Source organism: Diachasma alloeum, unplaced genomic scaffold (genome assembly GCF_001412515.2).
Source record: "Diachasma alloeum isolate Michigan unplaced genomic scaffold, Dall2.0 Dall_scaffold_00302, whole genome shotgun sequence".
Lineage (NCBI taxonomy): Eukaryota > Metazoa > Arthropoda > Insecta > Hymenoptera > Braconidae > Diachasma > Diachasma alloeum.
The window spans coordinates 54368-77540 of record NW_021680441.1 but is presented as its reverse complement, the minus strand read 5'-3'; the positions used below and the strand labels follow the sequence as shown (position 1 = coordinate 77540).

The 23173-nt window shown below is 36.1% G+C and overlaps 1 protein-coding gene across 9 annotated transcripts in view; it reads right to left on the bottom strand.

Annotated features, from left to right (window-relative positions):
• LOC107039642 (ephrin type-B receptor 1-B) overlaps positions 1-23173 on the bottom strand; it is a 70223-nt gene that overhangs the window by 4336 nt on the left and 42714 nt on the right. The window contains exons 3-15 of one of the 9 annotated variants that reach the window (XM_015259379.1): positions 16018-16303; positions 14501-15037; positions 13425-13585; positions 12292-12556; positions 10931-11119; positions 10711-10822; positions 9938-10008; positions 9330-9347; positions 8293-8358; positions 7548-7724; positions 5860-6329; positions 4320-4657; positions 79-2392 (exon numbers count right to left, since the gene is read on the bottom strand). In XM_015259379.1, the coding sequence (XP_015114865.1) occupies positions 2140-2392; positions 4320-4657; positions 5860-6329; positions 7548-7724; positions 8293-8358; positions 9330-9347; positions 9938-10008; positions 10711-10822; positions 10931-11119; positions 12292-12556; positions 13425-13585; positions 14501-15037; positions 16018-16303 (2943 nt within the window). In that variant the 3' untranslated portion in view covers positions 79-2139. Of the gene's footprint in view, positions 1-78; positions 2393-4319; positions 4658-5859; positions 6330-7547; positions 7725-8292; positions 8359-9329; positions 9348-9937; positions 10009-10710; positions 10823-10930; positions 11120-12291; positions 12557-13424; positions 13586-14500; positions 15038-16017; positions 16304-23173 lie in introns of those variants that run through there. The other 8 variants (XM_015259377.1, XM_015259378.1, XM_015259381.1 and 5 more) reach the window with 8 other exon arrangements.

The following is a 23173-nucleotide window of genomic DNA, read 5'->3' as shown; positions in this document are numbered from 1 at the left end:
GATATCAACTAATTCGGTTTCACCCTTCTTATTTATATTATTTATTCATTCAACAGGGGTTTGTTGTGAGGAGGGCTATTTACACTATCGGGAGGAAATTCGGACATCAGTGTCTCGATTAACAATTCATTTGTAATTATTGTTACAAGGTACAACCTAGAGTTCAATGAATTATAAAAATGTAGAATGTCTGTGTCGAGGTATTAGTGGTAAAATTATCAGCAGTATGTGTTATTCTTATGTGTGGAGTGGATGGTAATTCAAATTAAAGGAGTTAAAAAGGTGTGCAGTATGAAGCAAGCAAGTGCTAATACAAACTAAAGAAAAAACAGAGGCTCGGGGGAGGTGTTCAAGCATTGCATTATCTCATCTACATTTATATTCTTGTTCTTTTTTTTTAAATTTTAAATACAATTTTCTATAATTGTTTTCTCTCTAGAAAAGAAGGAATAAAATGCTGAGCCGAACATTTGCGAATTTTTTTTGACCATTTTTCAGCATGAAATGCCTTAAATGATGCTAATATAATAATTTGCATTCAATTCCTTCTCTTCTGTTTTAAATCATCCGCATTCCTGTCATTCCGGGATTTCCCAATTTTTTTTTATGTACACCAGAGCTTTTTACATATTTTTTCGCTTTCGTTCGAGATGACAACTATAATATTTTTAGTTTTCTAATGTTCACTGACGATTTTATGGAACAATTGCTTGGAAAATTTCATTTCTTAGAGTTGGTTTTCTTTTATAATTTTTACCTTGTCTTGAAATGCACTGTGGATGCCGATGAGGCAGGCGGAGGTGGGGGTGGTGCACCCCGTTCTCTGATTCTGACAATCGTTAGTACATGTTTCGTTAGTTTTCTCAGAATAGTTCATTCGTATTCCATCCTCGTGTTTCTACTAATTATTCCATTTTCTTTTTTCGTCTCTTACACTTTTTTCCTCTCAAATTTTATGCCTTTCATGCATTGTTCAAGCTCCAAATGATTGTGGAAAATCAAAATGTTGGTGGTAAGTAGTGTGTGCGTGTGAATATATTATGTTTGTATTTATGACAAGATTTTGGTTTCTCAGGAATTTAGTGCAATTACATTTTATGAAAGATGATTATTTTCAATCATTTAGGTACACATTATTCCCTTCAAAGTGCAGTCATTACATTGAGAATGTTATTTTTCCTATGATGCCGTTAGAAATGCTTCCACTCGATCGTGTACGATCGTATCAAATTTCTATTTTAATTTTCACGTATAAAAATACTATTCTAAATTCACGAATAGTTCCGAGACTAACCAGACAAATTGCGCCTCAAAATGAATTGAATAAATAATATTTATATAGATAATATAATCCGTATATAACTAATGAATAATTTAATTCTCAAATTGATGCGACTCAACTTGAAAAACGTATACTACGAAAATCTACACGTCTTTTCATTACATTAATTTAATAATTCTCTACTTTCATTTAATTTGATTTGAATTTAAATATTCTTTCTAGCCACTGACACTTTATCTTAATAAACAGATATGAAATTTAGATTTTAGATTTTTTTTATTCCAGAATCCAACAATCAAACGTTTCGAGTATAAAAACGATTTCTACTCTATAACTATTCATCATTTATCGTAACTTTCATATCATTTCTTCAGTCTAATCATCTACACGTCGATTATTATCATCTAACAATCTACAGACTCTATTAGAAATTGTTCTTAACAAATAATAAATCGTTGATAAATTTATGTTAAACATTTAATACTTAAAATTCGACTTTTAAGAATCGGCCAGTGATGGCCGTAAGCCACTGTAGGAAATCTTGATGTACAAAAGATGATAAACTATTACTTTTTGAGTTGAATTTTTTTTTCCTTTGAGTTTGTGCCCCGTGTTATGCCACTATTCATCATTTGAAAAAATAGAAAATGAAAAACATTTTTTTGATTATACAATTATGACTATTTCATTGTTATTCGAGGTTTGAGCAGTGTTGTTTTTAAAATTCAGTCTGTCGAGGATGGGTGATGCAGATTCAATGCTTTTTATAGAATTTTTGTGTGCTTTTTTTCCTTTCTTTCAATGGTTTTGTCGAGAGTTGATTGAACATTGAATCAATTAAAATGGGTATTTGTTATCTAGCCAAAGTGGGTGAATGGCACCCAATTTGGGTATGTCAATGGAGGTTGATGTGGTAATGCGTGTGTTGCTGCATGTGTATGATAGTGGAGACTACGTCCTGCCCCCGCTGGCATTACTGGAACGGCAATCGATGCTTGTGGCTGATGGCCTGTTACGTCAATGAATTGTCCCGTACCAGTAACTGGTACCAATCCACCACTCATCGACTGGCTTGTCACATAGTAGGGATTATGTGCTGGTGGCCTCACGCTTTTTACGTATTTGTTTTTTTATCGAGTTTAATTTTGAGTTTTATTTTTGTTTTCGATGTCGTTGGATGAAGGCAGGTGGACGATTGATGGTCGCAATCGGTTGATTGTTGCAGGTTGAAGACGTACGGGTACCAAAGACACCACAAAACCAAAACCACAAACAATTAGCCCAGAAATAAAATTGGGGGATGTGAATTTTGTTGGGGAGGGGGGGGGAGCCCATCAATGGGACTACAGTCCAATCTCCCGACATTTTTTTTATTTGTTTTTTTTCTGACTCTTTGTAGAAGATAACGGGCCTTTTGTCAGTTCAATATAACGTGAGGTAAAGTGAGACCATTTGCAGACGTAAATTTGAGTGAAATCGTGAAAATGATCAATCAAATTTTTTTAATTCAACCTCCATATGATCCCTATGATCCTTATTCTGACCCTTGTGACCCTTAATCTGACCCTCGTAACCCTTATTTGGAACCTTAATCTGACCCTTGTGACCCTCATTTGGACCCTTAATCTGGCCCTGGTGACCCTCATTTGGATCCTCAATCTGACCCTCATTATAACCCTCGTGACCCTTATTTTGACCTTGGTTTTAACCCTCATGCCCTTTTTGGACCCTTACTCTGACCCTTGTGACCCTTAATCTGACACTCGTGGCCCTTATTTTGACCCTCATAACCCTTATATCTGACCCTTAATTTCGAGTACCAAATTTGTATCACTAGTCGATTTGGATTTTCATAATATAGAGCGATTTCAATCTGTCTTTCAACTTTGAAAAGGTCAATTTTGAATTTTCTATCTGACTCTTCAGACCCATAGGAGTGAATTTCACCCCCGCACCTTATACAAAAGAATCATATATTGAAATTGGACTGTATGAGAATTGGGAAGTGTTTCAATTTGGAGAGGAAAATCAAGAAGACTGAGATTTTAAAAAGTCTTTACGATAATTCAGTTGATGGAAACGTGGAATGGGAATTTGTAATGCTGGAGGAATTAATTTTAAACAAAAACATAAGCGCCAGAAGCGATAGAAGCAATTCTGCCGACAACAAAAAAAAATTAAGCTCCAAGAAATTCCCCTTTTCTTCTAAAATAAATAAGAAATGAAAAATCTCCGTCCATAAATTAATTTTGCGTCTCGTCATGTTCTTTCCAAAAATTTGGTTCTAGTGAATTTACCAAATGTGTGCAATTGTTATTCTGGAAAAAAAAGTGGAAATAATGATAGCGATGTTTTGTTGAAATAAAAAAAGAGAATTAACTGAGAAATTAAAAAAAAAACTGATAAAACTGAAGAAAAATGAAAACCATGAGTGCGAGAGATTCGTCCAGTTTTGTCCGCTTCCAGTAATGCCAATCAGGTTTGCGATATTATAGTTAATTCGAAGTGTGTCCTCAGCCTTCGATGAGAATCATTTACACTGATTTTTCTCAATTTTTATCATTAATTCGCCATTCTTCTGCTCAGACACACTCCTGAGAATACGTACATTAAATCAACCGTAATCAATCGAATTTTCCATGAGTCAATGTTAATTTTGGGCAACACGAAGATGATCTGACTGAGAACAATTAATTTATGGACACGCTTGATAATAATTTGTCATTTGCGCATGCGTCACGACTGTGATAATTGTTAGAGAATGATAATTATTTATAATTTTCTTTTCTCTATCGTTTCCTAGTAGTTTTAATTGACAAAATTTCAGTTGAAAACGTGTTTGCTTTTCTTTTTTGGTATGTAATATAATATTTTAATCTGGAATATATGAGTTTCTCATTTCAACGCTTTATCAATTACCCTAATTTGAATAAACGAATCCACAATAAATATCAGGATTTTTCGCAATTTATCGTCTCATAAGTTTGAAAGTGAAATGTGGAAAAAAGCGTAGGTGAATAAAAGGTCATGTTTTTACCTGTTTTGGGCGATTTTCCTGAGGGTATCAGGGCTCCTGATGAGTTTGTCGAGGGTTTGAGTTAAATTGGAAAAAGTTGGCCGATGCGTTCGCTCCTTCTGCCAACAATCCAGCATCAATTGATAGATGGCTTCAGGACAGTCCATTGGCGCTGGTAGCCTGTAGCCCTTTTCAATAGATTTTATCACATCTTGATTAGACCAGTTCCAGTACGGTCTCTCGCCGTACGACATCACTTCCCAACAGACAATTCCCATGCTCCACACGTCAGATGCGCTTGTAAATTTGCGGAAGGCTATTGCTTCGGGGGCGGTCCATCGCACCGGTATTTTTCCACCCTGTGGAGAACGAAAAAAAAAATTGAATTGAGACCCGGATGGATTATCTTTCGAATTAATTAATTTATCAAGGCCTGGGTGTACTATCTTTCGAACGGTATCTCGATGTTTTTTTTCATCTTTCGTCATCTGAAATTGTCAATTAAGTCCTGCATCGTGCAGAAGTTTTGAAAAATTATGAATGAATAATAAAAAAAAGTAGAAAAAATTCTTAATTTTTTCACAGAGCATTTTTAATTTATATTCAGAATAAGTTGAATAACGAGAAATTGAAAAATGTAGCTGATTTACGGTGACAAATGGCGGCCTGTCACCCAATATCATGCAGGGGGAAGACTGATTTCGTAAATCTTTTCCCACACTGCACAGAGACATTTATTACGGAAAAGGCTCTTTGAAAAAAGTTGTGATATTTTGGAGAATTTTTTAATCACACTTTTATCACGTAAAAATGGCAGATGACTACATACCACTGTTTTGAAAATTGAGATACCTAGCTGTCACTTCCCATGAGGAGTTAGTGTTTCGTTATCCACCATGGAAAATGACAGCTAATAGATAATTTGCCACAACGAATCAGATATTTGTAATTTCCACTTTTTTCAACTCGTTCTGAATCTCAATTAAAAACGCTCTTTGAAAAAGTTCAGAATTTTTTCTATTTTTTTTATCATTCTATCATAATTTTTGGGAATTTCTACACGATGTACCACTCAACTGACAATTTTGGATTATGAAAGATAAAAAAAATCCAGATAACATTCGAAAGATAGTACACCCGGGCCTTTATTTCACATTTTACCTATTCCGCAAGTAATTGGATGGATTCTTTTTTGTTAACAAAACAAAGTTGATATTCTTTTACCGTGTAACGGTCAAAGTGAACACAAGTCTGAATAATATTGAAAATTAAATTTTGCGTTTACTTAATAAAAACAACCAGAAGAAAAACAATTTTTAGTTTTTTTTTTTCGAGGTGCCTTGGCCAATGGACGACAACTCCCCACAAAAATTCGCCTCGAAAACGACTGATTTTCAGGGAATTATCATAAGACATCAGGGCAATATTTCTATAATTTTCGTCGTTCAGCTGTCCACATGTCACGAGGAAGGCGTGAATATGGAAATGAGAAAGAATTGAGCTTCATGCAAGTTCCCTATTCAACTATTGAAAAATCATCATCGAAATGCATTCTACTCACCCTTGTCGTGTAAGCTCCCTCAGTAGCGCTCTCAATTTCTCGACTCAGCCCAAAATCAGCAATTTTACACACCAATGCAGCATTGACCAGTACATTTCTCGCTGCCAAGTCGCGATGGACATAATTCATCTCCGCGAGATATTGCATACCACTGGCTATACCTCTGAGCATACCGACCAACTGGAGTACTTGAAATTTACCATCATTGGCACGCAAAAACGTATCGAGACTTCCATTCTCCATAAATTCCGTGATTATCATCACGGGATTACTCTTTGTTACGACACCTTGTAAAAATATCACATTTGGGTGTTCAAATTGACCCATTATCGATGCCTCTGTTAAGAAATCATTTCGAGCTTTGTCTGCTGAGCCTGGCTTCAATGTTTTTATTGCCACGTCTATCTCGGTTCTACCGTCAGGTGGAAGCTTCAATTTTCCCCTACACACGTCACCGAATTCACCACCTCCTGCAATTTGATTTTTTTTAAATTTAACTAGTGCTCAAGTGAGCAAAATTAGAATAAGTAGTTTTGTTAGGTTTTGATAAATGCAAATTTATGTTGATAAGCAGGGATTTTAAATGGTATTTCTGTAGTGAAGTGGTCGACCGGTTTAAAGTAGCTCTACCCTTCGGCCGGGCTACGCTGTACTTTGGATGTTTTCAGTTTTTTAATTTTTCAACTGAATTGCATGGAAAAAATTTGAAAAAATTCATACCCAGTCAGTATTATCTAAATTAAATTTCCCTCTTGTAAATAAATAATAAAACTTGTTTGCAAAACGGTGGATTATTTTTTATGAGGTGTCAAAAAAATTCTTGATTTTTTCACATCTAATGAATAAAAAATCAGATTTTAATCTTTGATTACAATGGAAATGTTGATTTTCACATAAGACACTGGGTTAAGGCCCGGGTGTACTATCTTTCGCGTGTTATCTGGATTTTTTTCATCTTTCGTAATCCAAAATTGTCAATTGAGTGATACATCATGTAGAAATTTCCAAAAATTATGATAGAAGGATAAAAAAAGAGAAAAAATTCTGAATTTTTTCAAAGAGCGTTTTTAATTGAGATTCAGAATGAGTTGAAAAAAGTGGAATTTACAAAAATCTGATTCGCTGTGGCAAATTATCTATTAGCTGTCATTTTCCATGGTGGATAACAAAACACTAACTCCTCATGGGAAGTGACAGCTAGGTATCTCAATATTCAAAACAGTGGTATATAGTCATCTGCCATTTTTACGTGATAAAAGTGTGATTAAAAAATTCTCCAAAATATTACAACATTTTTCAAAGAGCCTTTTCCGTAATAAATGTCTCTGTGCAGTGTGGGAAAAGATTTACGAAATCAGTCTTCCCCTGCATGATATTGGGTGACAGGCCGCCATTTGTCACCGTAAATCAGATACATTTTTCAATTTCTTGTTATTCAACTTATGCTGAATATAAATTAAAAATGCTCTTTGAAAAAATTAAGAATTTTTTCTACTTTCTTTTGATTACTCATTCATAATTTTTCAAAACTTCTGCACGATGCAGGACTTAATTGACAATTTCAGATGACGAAAGATGAAAAAAAACATCGAGACAACGTTCGAAAGACGGTACACCCGGGCCTTAATTAGTGATAAAAAAATCTATTGATTGAGAATATTTAACAGTGAAATGGAGGCTCAACTCACCAATGATGGCTTCTATCGTGATGTATCCAGCATCAATTTCTCTCGCAAATTCACGTACAGCTTGATTAGGATCCTCGTACGTGTGAGGATCAACGTAGCTTCGTGCACCGGCACCACCAGCACCACCAGCACCAGCTGATGTTACTCCCACTGCAGGCGTGAAGAGCGGTGTCGTCACTGTAACGTTAACAAAACGGAGTCATTATATTAACACTTGGGCCGGTGTTTTTTACAAACGGATTATTTTTGTATTAATCCTTTTCACTCACTCGGCAGTCATACATTCGCTGTGAATTAGCCAGTCTGATTATTTTACTCAAATGATGTTTAGAATTTTGAACATTCTCAAATCATCACTAAATTTCCTCACTCACACAATCCAATCGTTCATTCTCAAGTACACGAGTATCTTCATCAATTGAGGATGCAAATAGGAAAATCAAAACATGCAAATTTCCCTAACACAATGACATATGTATAAGGCATGAAAAATCATAACATTTATGGTAACCAATAATAATTATATTTATAACATCAAAAACTACATGATTAACGATTATTGTTAAAAGCTCAGTGGAAAAGCGGAGAAGCGAGTGTCAGTAACAGAAATTTATAAAATATTGATCGATTTAGTAATCAACTCGTAAAGTTGCTTCTGATTGCAATAAACTTTACTCATATTCATTGAAAAAATTTTTAATGTCATTTGATTCTGATAATTCTTTTTGGGAATTTGAGGACTTACGCGAGGACTTGCTCTTGTTGTTGGTATGGGTTGTCACAATCGGTGAACTGTCCATTTTGCAGTGCACTGTGAACAACACAACAACCAACAAACTGATTCACAAAAAACTCAGCAAATAAAAAAAGTAAAAAAATTATTGCAAAGTTTACAGAAAACAAAATGAATAAGCAGAGTTGTACGAAAATATTTGTATATATGTTGTTTTTTTCACTTTCTACAAGAAACGAGATACATGCACATTTCACATACAAAACGTTCCATACAACAGGCAATTATAACGTGCTTTTGAAAGTCTAGGTTTTTTCTTTTTCTGGTTTCTTGAGATAAGCGATGAATTTTTTAAAGTAGCTCTACCCCTCGGCCGGGCTACCCTGTACTTTTGGATATTTTCAGGTTTTAAATTTTTCAACGCAATTGCATGGAAAAAATTTGAAAAAATTCGTACCCAGTCAGAATTATCTAAATTAAATTTCGCAAAATATTGATATTTTTTCAAACATTTCCCTCTTATAAATAAATAAATAACAAAACTTGTTTGCAAAATGGATTATTTTTTATGAGGTGTCGAAATTTTTTTTTTGATTTTTTCACATCTAATGAAAAAAAATTCAGATTTTAATCTTTGATTACAATGAAAATGTTGATTTTCACATAAGACACTGGGTTAAATCCTGATTATTAAACATTTCTACTTTGAAAAACCAAAACGATAATTAGATTGAGAAAAAAATTAGAATTCCGAATCTAATCGAGTTTTCTGCAATTGTCTTGCAGTTTTCAATAATCTTTGAATTTACCGTAAGGGTAGAGCTACTTTAAATTGCAATGAAGTTAAATTTTCTGGGAAAATGTCTTCACCAAATTCTACGTTCATCGAATCGTCTCGCATAAGAAATCCATGAAGAAGAGAGTATCTATCGAATGGAAATCGGAAAATGCTCAATTAAACTTGAAACCAAAACAGAATTGAAAAAAATTTCAACCAAAAAAAAGGTAAAAAAAATGCCCAGGTGTTTCTCTTTGGAAAAAAAACTTACTGTAGGTCACAACTAGTCCTGAAGTAGTAGGCGGTTGTGTACATTCGATTTTGATTTTTTTTGTGATTTTTTATAGGTATTTTTGTGGTTTTTAGACACAGGTTGGAGATATTAGGGAAGAATCGCACATGAAAAGAAAGAATCGAAAGAATTTGGTTAGAAAATTATTTCACATTTAACGGGCCAAAATTTTTCTAATTTATGCTACTATAAAAATTGATGAAAATTTCATCTCAGAGGAAAAAAAATCATCGTTCTTCTGAGAAAAAAATTTCCTCAATATTTATCGAGGGAGAGGGGGGGGGGTGTAGAGGGTGGCACGAATACGTAAATTACAAATACATAGGGATAATTTGCGAATGATGGACGAAATTGTCTATGGGGTAACAACTCCAGGGATTCAATAATCGATTGATAAAAAAAAATTAAATGAAAAAATTAAGTTACATGACATTAGGTCTGCAGTAAGTGAATAACTATTAGAGCAATATGGGGGTACTTGTAGTATGAGTCAAGTGAATAGGACCGTCAAATATCTAAGGGGTTGAATGATATCAATCTTAGTTTAAATATTATTCTAGTGTCTGGGGGCTTTAATGATAACGTACCTTCACCGTTTCGATACTCCAAAGTGTCGCAGTCACTGGGCTGTTTCTTGTTGCACTCGTCAGAGGCCCTGCTGTGCATTGAAATAATACATTTGTTACTAATTTTGTCGATACGCTGTCATTATTAGGTATTACACCTACACCCTTTTCGCCTAAATTCACGGTTTTTTAATTTTTCTGGTAAATTGTTGATCGGAGTGACGTGAAAAAATAATCCGTTTTTGCATTTTATCATTACTTAATGACTCACAAAATTTCATGATCGTGCAATTATTTTCCTGCGTTTTTTCTCAAATTTTCGGAAATTCACAAAACTTTAGAAAAAATGCAGGAAAATGATTGCAATACCATGAAACTTCGTGAGTCAGTCAATAATGATAAAACGCAAAAACGGTGTATTATTTTGCGTCAATCTGATCAATAATTTACCAGAAAAATTAAAAAAACGTGAATTTTGGCCGAAAGGGTGTATATGAATATTCTTGAATTCTTGAAATATTCTTGAGATATTTAAAATATATTCTCAATTTTTTCAGACACATTTTTCGGCTATATTACACGATTAGTGCAATTTTCTACTAAAAAAAACACGAAAGTCGCTGCGAGGAAGTCGAATTCCAAAAAAATAGTTCGTAAGGGCCAAATTTTTATAATATTACAAAAATTTAATATTGATGGCGATGCCTGCTCCCATAAGTTGAACTTGTAATTTTGACTGCAAATGATTGGACACAATCCCGTTGACATTCGATTCTAATAGATTCTTTACTTACCTTCTGAGAAAGAGCACGGTCATGATAATAATTATCACCAGCAGCACGACAACGGCGACAATGGCACCAGCAATAATTCGTACTTGCATATTGTCATCGTCCCCAACATAATCTATTTCAAAGTAATGGAAAATGAAACGTTATTAAATGGCCAGTTGCTTCCGGTATTCTTATCGTCATTGATAATCGTGGATTCATTATTTCTTGTTATGAAACTTACCTAGTCCCATGGCATGGGCAGTCTTCTTGTAAATCACCGGTGTATATTCTCCCCATCCGCGTGTAGTTTTAGCACGCACTTGAATAGCATAATCAGTACCGGGTTTTAATCCCTTAAATGTCGCTGATAAATCATGAGTTTGGAGAACTGTTGCATTTGTTGCATCGTCGTATCTCGGGTATCCCCTTACTGCATGCAAATAACGTGAAATAAACGCATGAATATTGAATACTCAGCTTGAGATTAAGGGGAGGCTATCGGGAGTTTTAAAAGTCGCGGGCGATTGGAGTGAGATATAGATTATTCATAATGAATAATTAAGGCAAAGAAAATTATTGTTCATTATTAGTTTGCTCCACACACGCTTAAGGTATTAATAATAGTACATGGTCGCCAACTTGAGGTTTTTTTTTCAAAGCTGTTTTTTTAATTTTTGAAAATATGTGCACAATAACAATTAGGAATGAGTTTTTTTAAGTTTTACGTCTACGCAGCTAATTTCGTTTCGTTTAATTTAAAAATGAAATATTTAAAATATATTCTCATTTTTTTCAGATACATTTTTGGGCTATTTTACATGGATAATGCAATGTTTTATTTAAAAAATAAGAAAGTAGTTGCGTAGGAGTCGAATTTCAAAAAACTACTTTGTAATTGTTATTGCACACATTTTTTTAAAAATTTGGAAAAAAAATCTCTTTACCAATTACTAATCACCCATTTTCAAAAAATAATTCCCTCAATTATCAATATTTTTCAATTTTTTGTTCAAAATTTTTGTCTACCATCATCTTTTCAGAAAAAAATTGAGACGAAAGTCCCCAGCATCGACTTTTTTAGCCTGCTGATTTGGCGTGGACCTACTCTTATAGAAAAAAAAGTTGATAGTTTTCTTGAAAAATCTAGGAAGCAAAAAATTGTGGAAATATCCGTAGGTTTTCACTTATTTTGAGGAACTTTTCGCCAAGTTCACATAATTTAATGTAATTTTACGTAATTTAAGGAAATGTTGATTCTAGAATTCAGAAGTTTTAGGTTTTCAAACTAAGAACAATCTCGTTCTGGAACTGATGATTTTTCCTGTCCCACAATTGATTAACTCAATCAATATTGAATCAAAGTTCAATCATTTCGCAAAAAAAAACTTCTGTAGCTCAAAAATTCGAGGCCCTGGACTTATTTTAGGCGTCTGCGGGACAGACAAACAATAAACAATTAATTGTTTCGCCCTAATTATTCGTTTTTAGACATATAATCGATCTTCAATGTGTAATTTCATTGCAATAGCCTGCGACATTTAAAACTCATAGCAGTCTCCCCTTAATTAATTATGTATCATTCCTGATGTGAAATGCTTTTACCTTCATATCTCTCCACCAAATCACTGTCTCCAGTAACTTCGGTAACTGGTGCATCCCAACTTATACTCAATTCAGTGCCTTTGACATTTGTAATTCTCACATTGCTCACGAGACTCGGGACACTAGCCTCGGTAGTGACCGTAATATCCACATATTCGGAGCGACCAGACAGTGGTGAAACACCATTTTCAGCGAACACTTGGAAACGATATGTCGTCACTGCATTCAACCCAGTTATCGTGATCTTTGTGTCATTGAAAATTTCCTGATTTGGGGATGAGAAAATGCTGTTAATGTCACTTCTAATGGCCGTGAGAATTCGCGTATGAAGGAATTAGATGATAAATTCCAGGGAAGACTAAACACATGAATATGTGGGGTTCGTTGAAAATATCCACTCTTGAATTTTTCTGAATCTCAAATATTACGGCAGAACTTTTCAGTATTTTTTTCGAATTTATTCTGACCCTTGTGACCCTCGTTATACCCCTTGTGGCCCTTATTTTGACCCTTCATTTTTGACTCTTAATTTTGGAGTCTTAATTTCAAGCACCAAGTTTTCATCACCAAAAGTCGTTTTGGATTTTTACCATATAGAGAGATATTGACCCTTCTTTGGCCCTTGCGGCCCTTATTCTGTCCCTTTCGGCCCTTATTCTGACCCTTGCGACCCTTATTTTGACCCTTAAAGCCCTTATTCCGACCCTTAAAGCCCTTATTCTGCCCTCGTAATCCTTATTCTGACCCTTGAAGCCCTTATTCTGCCCTCGTGATCCTTATTATGACCCTTAAAGCCCTTATTCTGACCCTTAAAGTCCTTATTCTGCCCTCGTGATCATTATTCTGACCCTTGGGGCCCTTATTCTGACCCTTGAGGCCCTTATTCTGACCCTTGTGACCCTTATTCTGACCCTCACGACCCTTAATTTCGAGTACCAAATTTTTATCACCAAAGTCGATTTGGATTTTTATAATACAGAGAGAAACTGAGAAACAGACATATTCGTCGTCGTCGCAGTTGGCCCTTAACATTGGCCAATTTTTTCTCGGATTTCTTGGGGTTCAAACTTCTCATGCACCATACGTGGCTAATTGCTCATTACTGTGCTCTCGGTGAATGCAATAATACTCACGGTGTTGGGAATATACTTGACGCCTGTACTGCAGGCATCACACACGACTCTGTACGTTGTATCCGACCTTCCACCGAGAATATGTGGTGCATTCCACGATAGAATCACCGTTGACTGATCCACAAAGTTGACAGTCAAATTTTGCGGGGCTGATGGTGGTTCTAATTTCACAGGATGCATTTCATTAAAAAATTTGTCGATGTTTACAACCATCACGCACGAAAAAATTTGCGAATTCGATGGAATTCTATTAGTTTTCGGCCAATTCCAGCGAAAAATTCCACAGATTTACTGCGCGATGTTTTGCGAAAAATATCCAATAGAAACGATTCCATAAAAAGACGGTTAAATCGGCTAAATGCACTGAGAGAAATATCGTCATAATATCATAAAACAATTTCTTGCGCCAAATACCTCATCTCTTGAGGATAATTTCTTGGGATAAGAATTCCGGATAATGTGTCAGACAATGTCCGATTTCGGTGAAGTTGATAACACATTTCATGATAAAGTGAGAATTTCTTGCCACAAGAAATCGGTTTTTTCGTCTCAGAAGATGAGAAAATGACTAAAAATATTAGAAGCTTCGATTCAGTGAATCATGAATCAGAGACTTTCATATCGAATGAATAGTTTATGCAGAGGAAAACCTCCAGATATTAAAAAAATATAACCGTCGCTTAAGCTCAATCGCCTTGAGTTCGAAGGGAAGCAATATCTTCTTTTCCTTCTGTCAACCTATTCTTGCCTCTTAAGGAATATTATCTCATTTCGAAAAAAGACATCACCTTTTCATTCAGTAACTTCCTCCTTAGCCCGAAGAGCACCGATTTCTTGTCTGCAACCTACCATAAATCGATCAAATATGTATGCCACGTTCTTCGCTCAAGAAATGATTTTTGCAATATTACGTTGATTTTTCTCTGAGTCTACAAGGCTTCCACCGGAAGCAAAAAAACGCACAGCTAAGCTGCAGCACTTTTCAACAGAATTCCCCAAAAAATTCGCCAGATTTTTCTATTTAATTTTTCCGTACGTGATATTTTTTAGAATCAACATTAGAATGAAGAACATACGTGTACAGGGCATGCTCTTAGGATCCTTTGACGCCCTGAAATACCCAACATCACAGCGGCATTCAACAAATCCATAATCGGTCGCTGTACTGTGAGCCGGGCACTTCTCACAAGTCTCAGAGCCAGCTTCATGTTTGTATTTGCCAATTGGACACTCAATGCACTGCTGCTTCTCAACATCAGCCTGATAACCTGGTTTACAGTGGCAACCACCGGAGGGAAGAGACCACTTGCCATCGCCTTTACACAAAAAGGTTGGCTGATCAATTTTCTCCGCATTTTCAACGCAAGTGCCAATTGTTTGCTCAATAAGTGTAACTTCACGGCCGGTTGGCGTTGCTGCGAAATGGGCAAAGTTCACTGATACCTCAGGGCAACTGATGTAATATACTTTGATGGCTAGTATCGATATACAAGCACCCTGATCTCTGAATGCAAAGTATACTCCTTTTTTCGTTACGGGTATTGATTTTACTTCTGAGTTTATTACGACTTCTGCATTTGTGTTGAATCGACCTTCGCCGGCTGCGATTCGACCTGGAGAGGCAAATTTAATTATGGGATTTATTCGGAGTTATAGGTGAGATAGCATGCTTTTCTATGAGCTGATTCACGTAAATTCAGCGGGACAAAAAAGTCGAGGCTGGGAATTTACGACTCGATTTTTTTCTGAAAAGATGGTGATTGGATAAAAATTTTGAACGAAGAATAATTTAAAAATGTGGATAATTAAGGGGGTTATGATTTTTTGAAAAATGCTAGTTTTTTTGAGGGGTTTTTCATCCCCCATTTTCAAAAAATCATAATTCCCTCAATTATCAATATTTTTCTATTTTCCTTTTTTCAAAATTTTTGTCTAAGCACCTTCTTTTTAGAAAAAAATTAAGACGAAAATCCCCAGCATCGACGTTTTTGGCCTGCCGATTTGGCGTGGACCTACCCTTATAGAAAAAAAATTCACAGTTTTCTTGAAAAATCTAGAAGGCAAAAAATCGGGGAAATATCCGTAGATTTTCCCTTATTTTGAGGAACTTTTCGCCAAGTTCACATAATTTAATTTAATGTCATATAATTTAAGTAAATGTTGATTCTAGAATTCAGAAGTTTCAGGTTTTCAAACTAAGAACAATCTCGTTCTGGAACTGATGATTTTTTCGTCCCACGATTGATTAACTCAATCAATATTGAATTAAAGTTCAATCATTTCGCAGTTTTATTATTTAACCGAATGGTCCTTGATTCAAGATCTTTTCTCTTTTGAAATAAGTAGGTTTTTGGTACTGAAATCCAGGCGTTTTTCCCCCGAAAGTTTCCCAATCTCAATATAATGCCTTCTAGAACAATGAGTCTCTTAAAATCAGAAACTTCCTTTTGAAAACAAGCAACCCTTTTCCTTCGTTATTACAATTCCACAGCAGAACGAGTTGACACTTGGGATCTCGTTAACGAGAAATTGTCAAGAGAAACTTTTTGTCGAAAGCTGATTTACAAAAATCTCTGTCGTTTCGAATTCTCACCAATTAATTTGTAGCTTTCGGGCTCCCACGGCGGTGGTTCTTTCGTGGCAGCATCAAATTCGTAGTATAATAATGAGAATGTCTCCTTACAACTTAGTGCATTCCCCGGGAACAGCGAACAATCTCTTGTTGTGAACTTAATTTCAATGTACATACGATTGGCCGGTCCACGCTCGATGAACGGTGTCCACAGCCAATTGTTAACGTTGTTGTATGCAACATCACATACTACATAACTCCGCCAGTTGATACCTTTGTCGAAGTTGGTAAATGATTCTTCCACCCACTGTAACAAAAAGAGAATAAAAAAATTATTCATCATGTGAGTTATGGGTTGGTTGGTTGGAGAATAGAGTGACAAACGGTGGTTTTTTCTTTCGAATGAAAACATTACAATCTTTCAAATTTAAGTTTTGGATTTTTTGGGTTATATCGCCCCATTATCCACTTTCAAAAAATCCAGTGTAACGATTTTTGTCTATGTATACACTGAGAAAAATATCGCTATAATATCGCAAAACTAATTTCTTGCGCCAAATATATTATCTCTTGAGGATGAATTTCTTGGGATAAGAATTCCGGATAATGTGTCAGATAATGTCAGATTTCGGTGAAGTGTTCACGACCTGAACACGAAGATTTCATGATAAAGTGAGAATTTCTTGCCACAAGAAATTGGTTTTCATGGCGAATGGTCTGGACAGTGCAGTTGAATCAACTTATTTATCATTTTTCCTCTTCCTTGAAGTAGAGGGGCCAATACCAAATGACGTGGTCTACGTCTTGTGTCTCAGAGTCAGGGATTAAGCATTGAGAAGAAAGTTCTTTTCCGGAAATCATTGGATCCCTCGTCAACTTTGCGATATCATTTCTCCCTTCATATAAAAAACTCCACAAGAAACATTCCAACTGACATTTTTCTCCATCATCATGCGCGAAAATCTTCTAAGTAAGTTCGACAAGAGAAGTTATACGGAAGTTTAAGTATACAAGATACTCGAAACTTTTTGTTAGCGTTTGAGAGACGTCTTCCGCAACACGCGAAGAAGATTGTGAACCTCCCAGGGGCTCTATACGGGCATTGTGTATTTCCGGAGTTATGATTAAATTCCAGGGGTCTCTCATAATTCCCCGAGTCTTCAACATTAACTAATCGCCGTCTATTATAACCATTGCACGCCGCACTATTGATACTGCAACTTCCCCTGCGAGATTTATAGCTCTGACGCGGTATGAGCCATCCAGACATATTGATCTGTTTACGTCTAGTTCGGTGGGTCAGAATCCTGATTGTTCCGAATTTTTTTTAGGGATCGTGTGGATTTAGCCCTGAAGTAAAATACATGGGGCGCCACTGGATCTTCCGCCGGCATCCGAGGTTGAGGGGGAGCAGAATGGAACAACAGCAACAACACAATGTATCTTCACAATTCATTCTAGTTTGTCTCGGAACGTTGGAAGAAAAAACGATGAGAAAAGCAAACTGTAAAAATGAAATAAACACAGTTCACCAACTGCAGTTACTTATTTCCTCTGGGGAGTATAATGTCAACAACAGCAGTGGAAAGAACTGAATTTAAATCGTCTCTAAAAGCTACGGAGAAACGAGGCCGGCCAAATATGCGAAATTTTTCAGTAAAGATTCACATTTCATTACAAATATGAAAAATAGGAATTAATGTTAGACTTTTGTTAAGTCGATATTAAACCCTTATTGGCTCCATCTTCGATCCCATAAAATGTTTAATAATATATGATATTTTATAATATAATATAATATAATAGATTGATATTATATTATATAATATAATTATATTATCGTATAATATAATGACCGAAAAAAATCGACGATATGGGGTTTTATTTTTCAGTATATCTTGGTGAAAAGATCTAGAACAGGATTCGGCGGGAATCGCCGCCGTGATCTTAGGCTACAGCGTTGCCGAATTCACTCTCCACTGCCCGGGCGCGTTTAGCGAGTCTCCGGCAACGTCGCGTCGTAGGCAATTTCATTTGACATGAGAAAAAATAATTCATCTGTTGGAAATAATTTGTTTTCTTTAGGAATTTTGGGAAATATGTTGTTCTAAAAAATACTATAATTTTCTAGACACTTCAATTGAGAAAGTCAAATTTCTTTGAATTTTTCCGGTTAGGCAGTCAATTGTAATTAAATAAAAACGACGGGGGGCGGGGTTACCCTTATCGGATGACTAATCTAGGGTTCAAAGTCGCATGAAAGTGAAATCAAGATTTACTTTCTCGCATACTAGTTTTTCACGCATTTTTCATTATTTTTCGAGGCATCGGAAACAATCTGCGAATTTAGGGTGCGATAATCTCTTCCTTACAGCTAATTTTTTTTTCTCGATCGCAAGATCTGGGAAAATTTTGGAAAAATTCCCAGTGATGCAGCATGCTCAGACGCTTCTTCCCTGAATTTTTCAATTTTTTCTCATCATTTTGACTCTTCAGGTGGAACACCTTAAAAGACCTGTGGAAGTGAGCCAACAATCATCGACCATCTAAACGAACTTCCGCTTTTGATTCAGGGTCATGTATCTTCGTTCTAGAAAAACAAATTGTACAAGGAATATGGAAAAGTTCTGATGTATTTTCGGCCGCACATTCAGGGGATCATAAATTTCTTCTGAAGTCCCCCGGACGTATTCCTCGTGGATATGACGATTGAGTAGGGTCTCATTCTTCTCCCCCTGATATCTTCGAGATGTTGAGAGACTGAAATATATTTCATTAGGAATTACGTGGGACGAAGTGCCTAATAATTTTCTCTTTATGGCCTTTCAACGATCGCTAAGCAAACATCACCGGGCATATTTGATGATGTTTATTGAGTGACAATAAAGAGGCAGATGCGTATTCGGTTGTCGGCAGTGGTAACTGTTAAATTTCCCTGACATAATTAAAAACAAATACTGTCGTTTCAGGGTTAAAAGGACGCAACTGCCATTAACGTGGTGATTGTAAACTCATTCGTTATTAGCGATTTATTTCATAATCCATGTCTGATTTGGAATGAAAAGGGGGTAAATGATATTTACGCCTTCTTCATATTTCAATTTAGGTATAGTGTCTATTCACACGCTCCACGGTAACTTTGACCGTGACGTTTTTTCGTGGATTCTATCGTGGATATGTGGCAGATCGTGGACCCTCGACTTGTACTTCTCAAATTAAATCTAGACAATAAACTAGACACATCGAATCAATCGATAAGTGATAGGCAGATAGTTGACTAGTAAATAATTTTTCTCAAACTATTAATTCGTTGAATACGATTATCAGTCCAGATTAACGCAAATAAAAAATGAAATAAGTAGTTGACAAATCGTTCACTCAACGCAAATAAATGATGAAGTAAATATTTTTTTACATTTTATGTGAACGTTTTCTCAATAATATTCATATTTGTCTGATGGGGTCCGAGTGCTTTCCCAACCGGGGGAGCCTACTAGACCCCACTGGACAATGTTGTCACAACTCTGGTTTATTTAATTTGATATAATTTCTATTTTATTTGATATAAACAAATATCCCTGCAGTTGTTGTCAAACCGCGCATTTTCCTCTCTGAATATAAATTTTCAATTTTTCCATATGGGAATCAGAAGCAATCTTATACTTGCAACATTTCCACTGGGAAACCATCTGGATTCCCATCGATAACTGCACACATTACAGTTACCCCAACCATTGTTTCCAATAAACAATAAATTGAATGCTCCAATTCGCTTGGACTACTGAATTTGGTTTAATATCCAATTCGCAATGTCCCATTAATCACGCTCAAGATAATATTTTATGCCACAAAGTTTGTGTACCTGGCAGTTCCATAAATCGGATTTCCCCGAAGTTGAAATTCCCTTCATCAAAAGGACGGAATTTGAACGCACGAGAAAAATAGGACTCGACAGGAGTAATTTTTTCGTAATGATGTGTGTCACATACAAATTCTCGGTGTTTTTCCCCCGACAGTATTTCATATTTTCCCGATGTGTATCAATATATCAGTAGCGAAGTGGTAGAGCTGTTTAAGGAACTTCCGCAGTCAGTTTTGGGGCTATGGAGTGGGGGAAAATATCACAGGTTCCGACACTCCGCTGTATCCTTTGAAAAAAAAATGATGAAATGCCGAAAAGTTCACGGGTGTATTGAAAATTCATTGTTTAGGTTTCTTTACACTTATTATTCATGATTAATCTATTCCAAATGATTTTTATTTCAGTATATTATTTATCCGAATTTTTTAACAAAAAAAAATTTTCATGTGAGATTTGACAACCACGCATTTTTGTTCGACGCAGTTGGTACTCTTGTGTCCCGATAAAATCCTATACTGTACTATAGAATCTATAGTCCATGTTTTCGCTGAGTTCACACGATGGCCTCCGTTGCGCTCACTCTAACCTTCCTCGACGTTGCCATGTTCAGCCATTAGTTTACTCTAACGTAACTAAAATCCCAAACTATGCCATACATTTTCAATAATTACAAATCAGTAGCGAAGCGGTAAACCGGGTTAAGTCGATTTTGACTATTGGCCAGTTTTTGACGAATATCTGGGAATCTAAAAGAGATAGAAAAATTTTTGTCATGACCTTTTTTGTAGAGCCAACTGAGGGTTATAAAAAAGGTGATGAACAAAATTTTGCTATCTCTCTTAGATTCCGAGATATTTGTCAAAAAATGCCCAAAAGTCAAAATCGACTTAACCCGGTTTACCGCTTCGCTACTGAAATAATCCCTGTGGTGACGGCTAACGAAATTGTGGGGATATGTTCCTGAAATATATACGGTTCTATTCGTGAAGCGTTTGGATTTATATTCCATTGTCGATTATTTTTTTGAGATTTTTGAAAAAGTCGTGCCATAAGACTGTGTTAATGACACATTTTTCATATTTTTTCCTCAACAATCTACGTGGTTCAGCGTTTTGGAACTTCGGGAGGATATTTGTAATCACTCAAGGAATATATTCTCAAAATTTCAGCTCCGTAATCCATTTCCTTCGACTCCCATACACTTACTGCGGAAGTTCCTTAAGTCGACTCATCTCCCAGTTGAGTTTTCGAGGAATACTTCGGAATCTAACGGAGATAGCGAAATTTTCGTAACAACATTTGTTGTAGCTCTCAATCGGCTCTACAAAAAAGGTAATAACAAAAATTTTTCTATCTCCCTCAGATTCCGAGATATTCATTGAAAGCTGGTCAATAGTCAAAATTGACTTGTACCGTTTTACTACTTCGCTACTGATATGAACTGCGAAAGAAAATAAAGCCAATAAACCCCGGGGAAAAGACCATTCCAGCCATTGCCCAGAATATCAGGAGGAGAGTGGATGAAACGCTGTAATATTGGTCGCCCATAATCGCAATTCCGATGGTGTTTAGACGGGCGAGAGGAGGGTAAATAAAAGCTCCAACTTTTATCCATCCCCTTGCGCGAAAGGCGAAAACGTGGATCTTAATGTATATTGACCTCTGTCTCTCCCTCTTTCTAGTTAGAGGGATGCAGACAGACACGTATATAACTTTTTTATTCGTGCGGAAAGTTTCAGCGCCACCCCCTCCCTATTTTCTCTCCCGGCCCGAGTTAATACGCACGTGCTACCACCCCTCGTACGAGGGGCAGAATTGTTACAGTTTGTGTTACCATTTATTTCACGGTTTCTCTCTATCCCCCTCCCCCTTCACGCCCTCTCATTCCGGGGGAATCGATATAATACACTGCAATTATCTTGATATTCACACCCGTTGGGTCTGTATCATTGATGGATTAACTCTATTGCGGTTTAAATGAGATTGCAAAATGGAAGGGCGTCTGATACTTTGATTGACCATTTGTTGTATTTTCAGGGTGTTGCAAAGCTCAATCCCAATCTTTTCAAGCGCTGGAGCCCACACTCATGAGAAGCGGAAATGGCTTTCTGCAGGGAGAGAAATTTTTGGTAAAAATTATCCTACCGTTCTGGAAAAGTGTATCATGAGTCATCGTTTCCGCATTTCTATCCACCGAAATTTAGGTAAAATTAATATATGCACTACAAAAACCAAGTGCCTGACAGCTACCTGAATTCAACATGTCAGATGGTAAAAAACGTCTGAATCTTCAAAAGCGTCTGAAAATCTAATTGATGTCTGAAAATTTAAAAACCTATTGTGTCTGAAACTGATGTCCGTGTCTTAATTTCAGATTTACAGAACAAATTTTAATTTTCTCAACAATCTTTCGGAAAAATTATACAAAAAGAGAATGCATCAAATGGAAAAAAGTGAATAAAATGTTATACCCTTCCCAGATTCAGAAGCAATTACTTTTTATATCGAATTATTGTTATCATAAAACGACAAATACCTATATTTTGTGAAATGACCGATTCCAACCATTTAAAAATGGCATCTTTCGCGGTCAGCATCCAATCAATCTTTATAGTCAACCCCCAGCAATCCATCGAAACATACTATCTATTTATAGCCTCTACTCGTCCGCACTGAATATCCAGCCGTTTTGATGGAATCGATTTGGAGGCCATCAATTGAATTGACCGAATACGTTGCAAACCACGTAATGATGTCGTAAATTTTGAAAAATCCTATTCTCATCATTTCAAAGAAAATGAACCAATGATTCTCAATTGTAGGTAAATCTATTCAATGGAATGGTAGAGGGACAACTTGTATAAAACCGTATAAAAAAGTTTTTCCTGGTACGAATAGAAGGGGCTCTATCAATTGAGCGTGGATTTTTGTGTTCAATGCACACAAAAGATCAGGAGGGAAGCTATAAAAAAGATGGCTTCTAACCCAGTTCAGCTTGAACCGAAAGTTCATCGGACTCCAGCCGCCGGAGAGTTGAAATGAAAGAGAAAAAAAATATTGTGTACAAATTGCTGTTATAAGGTTGCGGAGGAATATTTTTGAGTGGAAAAAGAACAATTGTCTCTGCGGAATGCAAAGGCGCCAGTACGGAGAGAAAAGTTTTGTATCCCCGAGTCGAATAATTGGACCTGACAAATTCTACTTAGGTCTCTCCGTTCAGAACTGGATAGGTCTTGGGAAGCCTCTTCCCAAGTGCTTCCGAGACCTTTCTACCTCTGGTTGTGTCCCATTTCAGCACTTGTTAGGTGTAAGCAG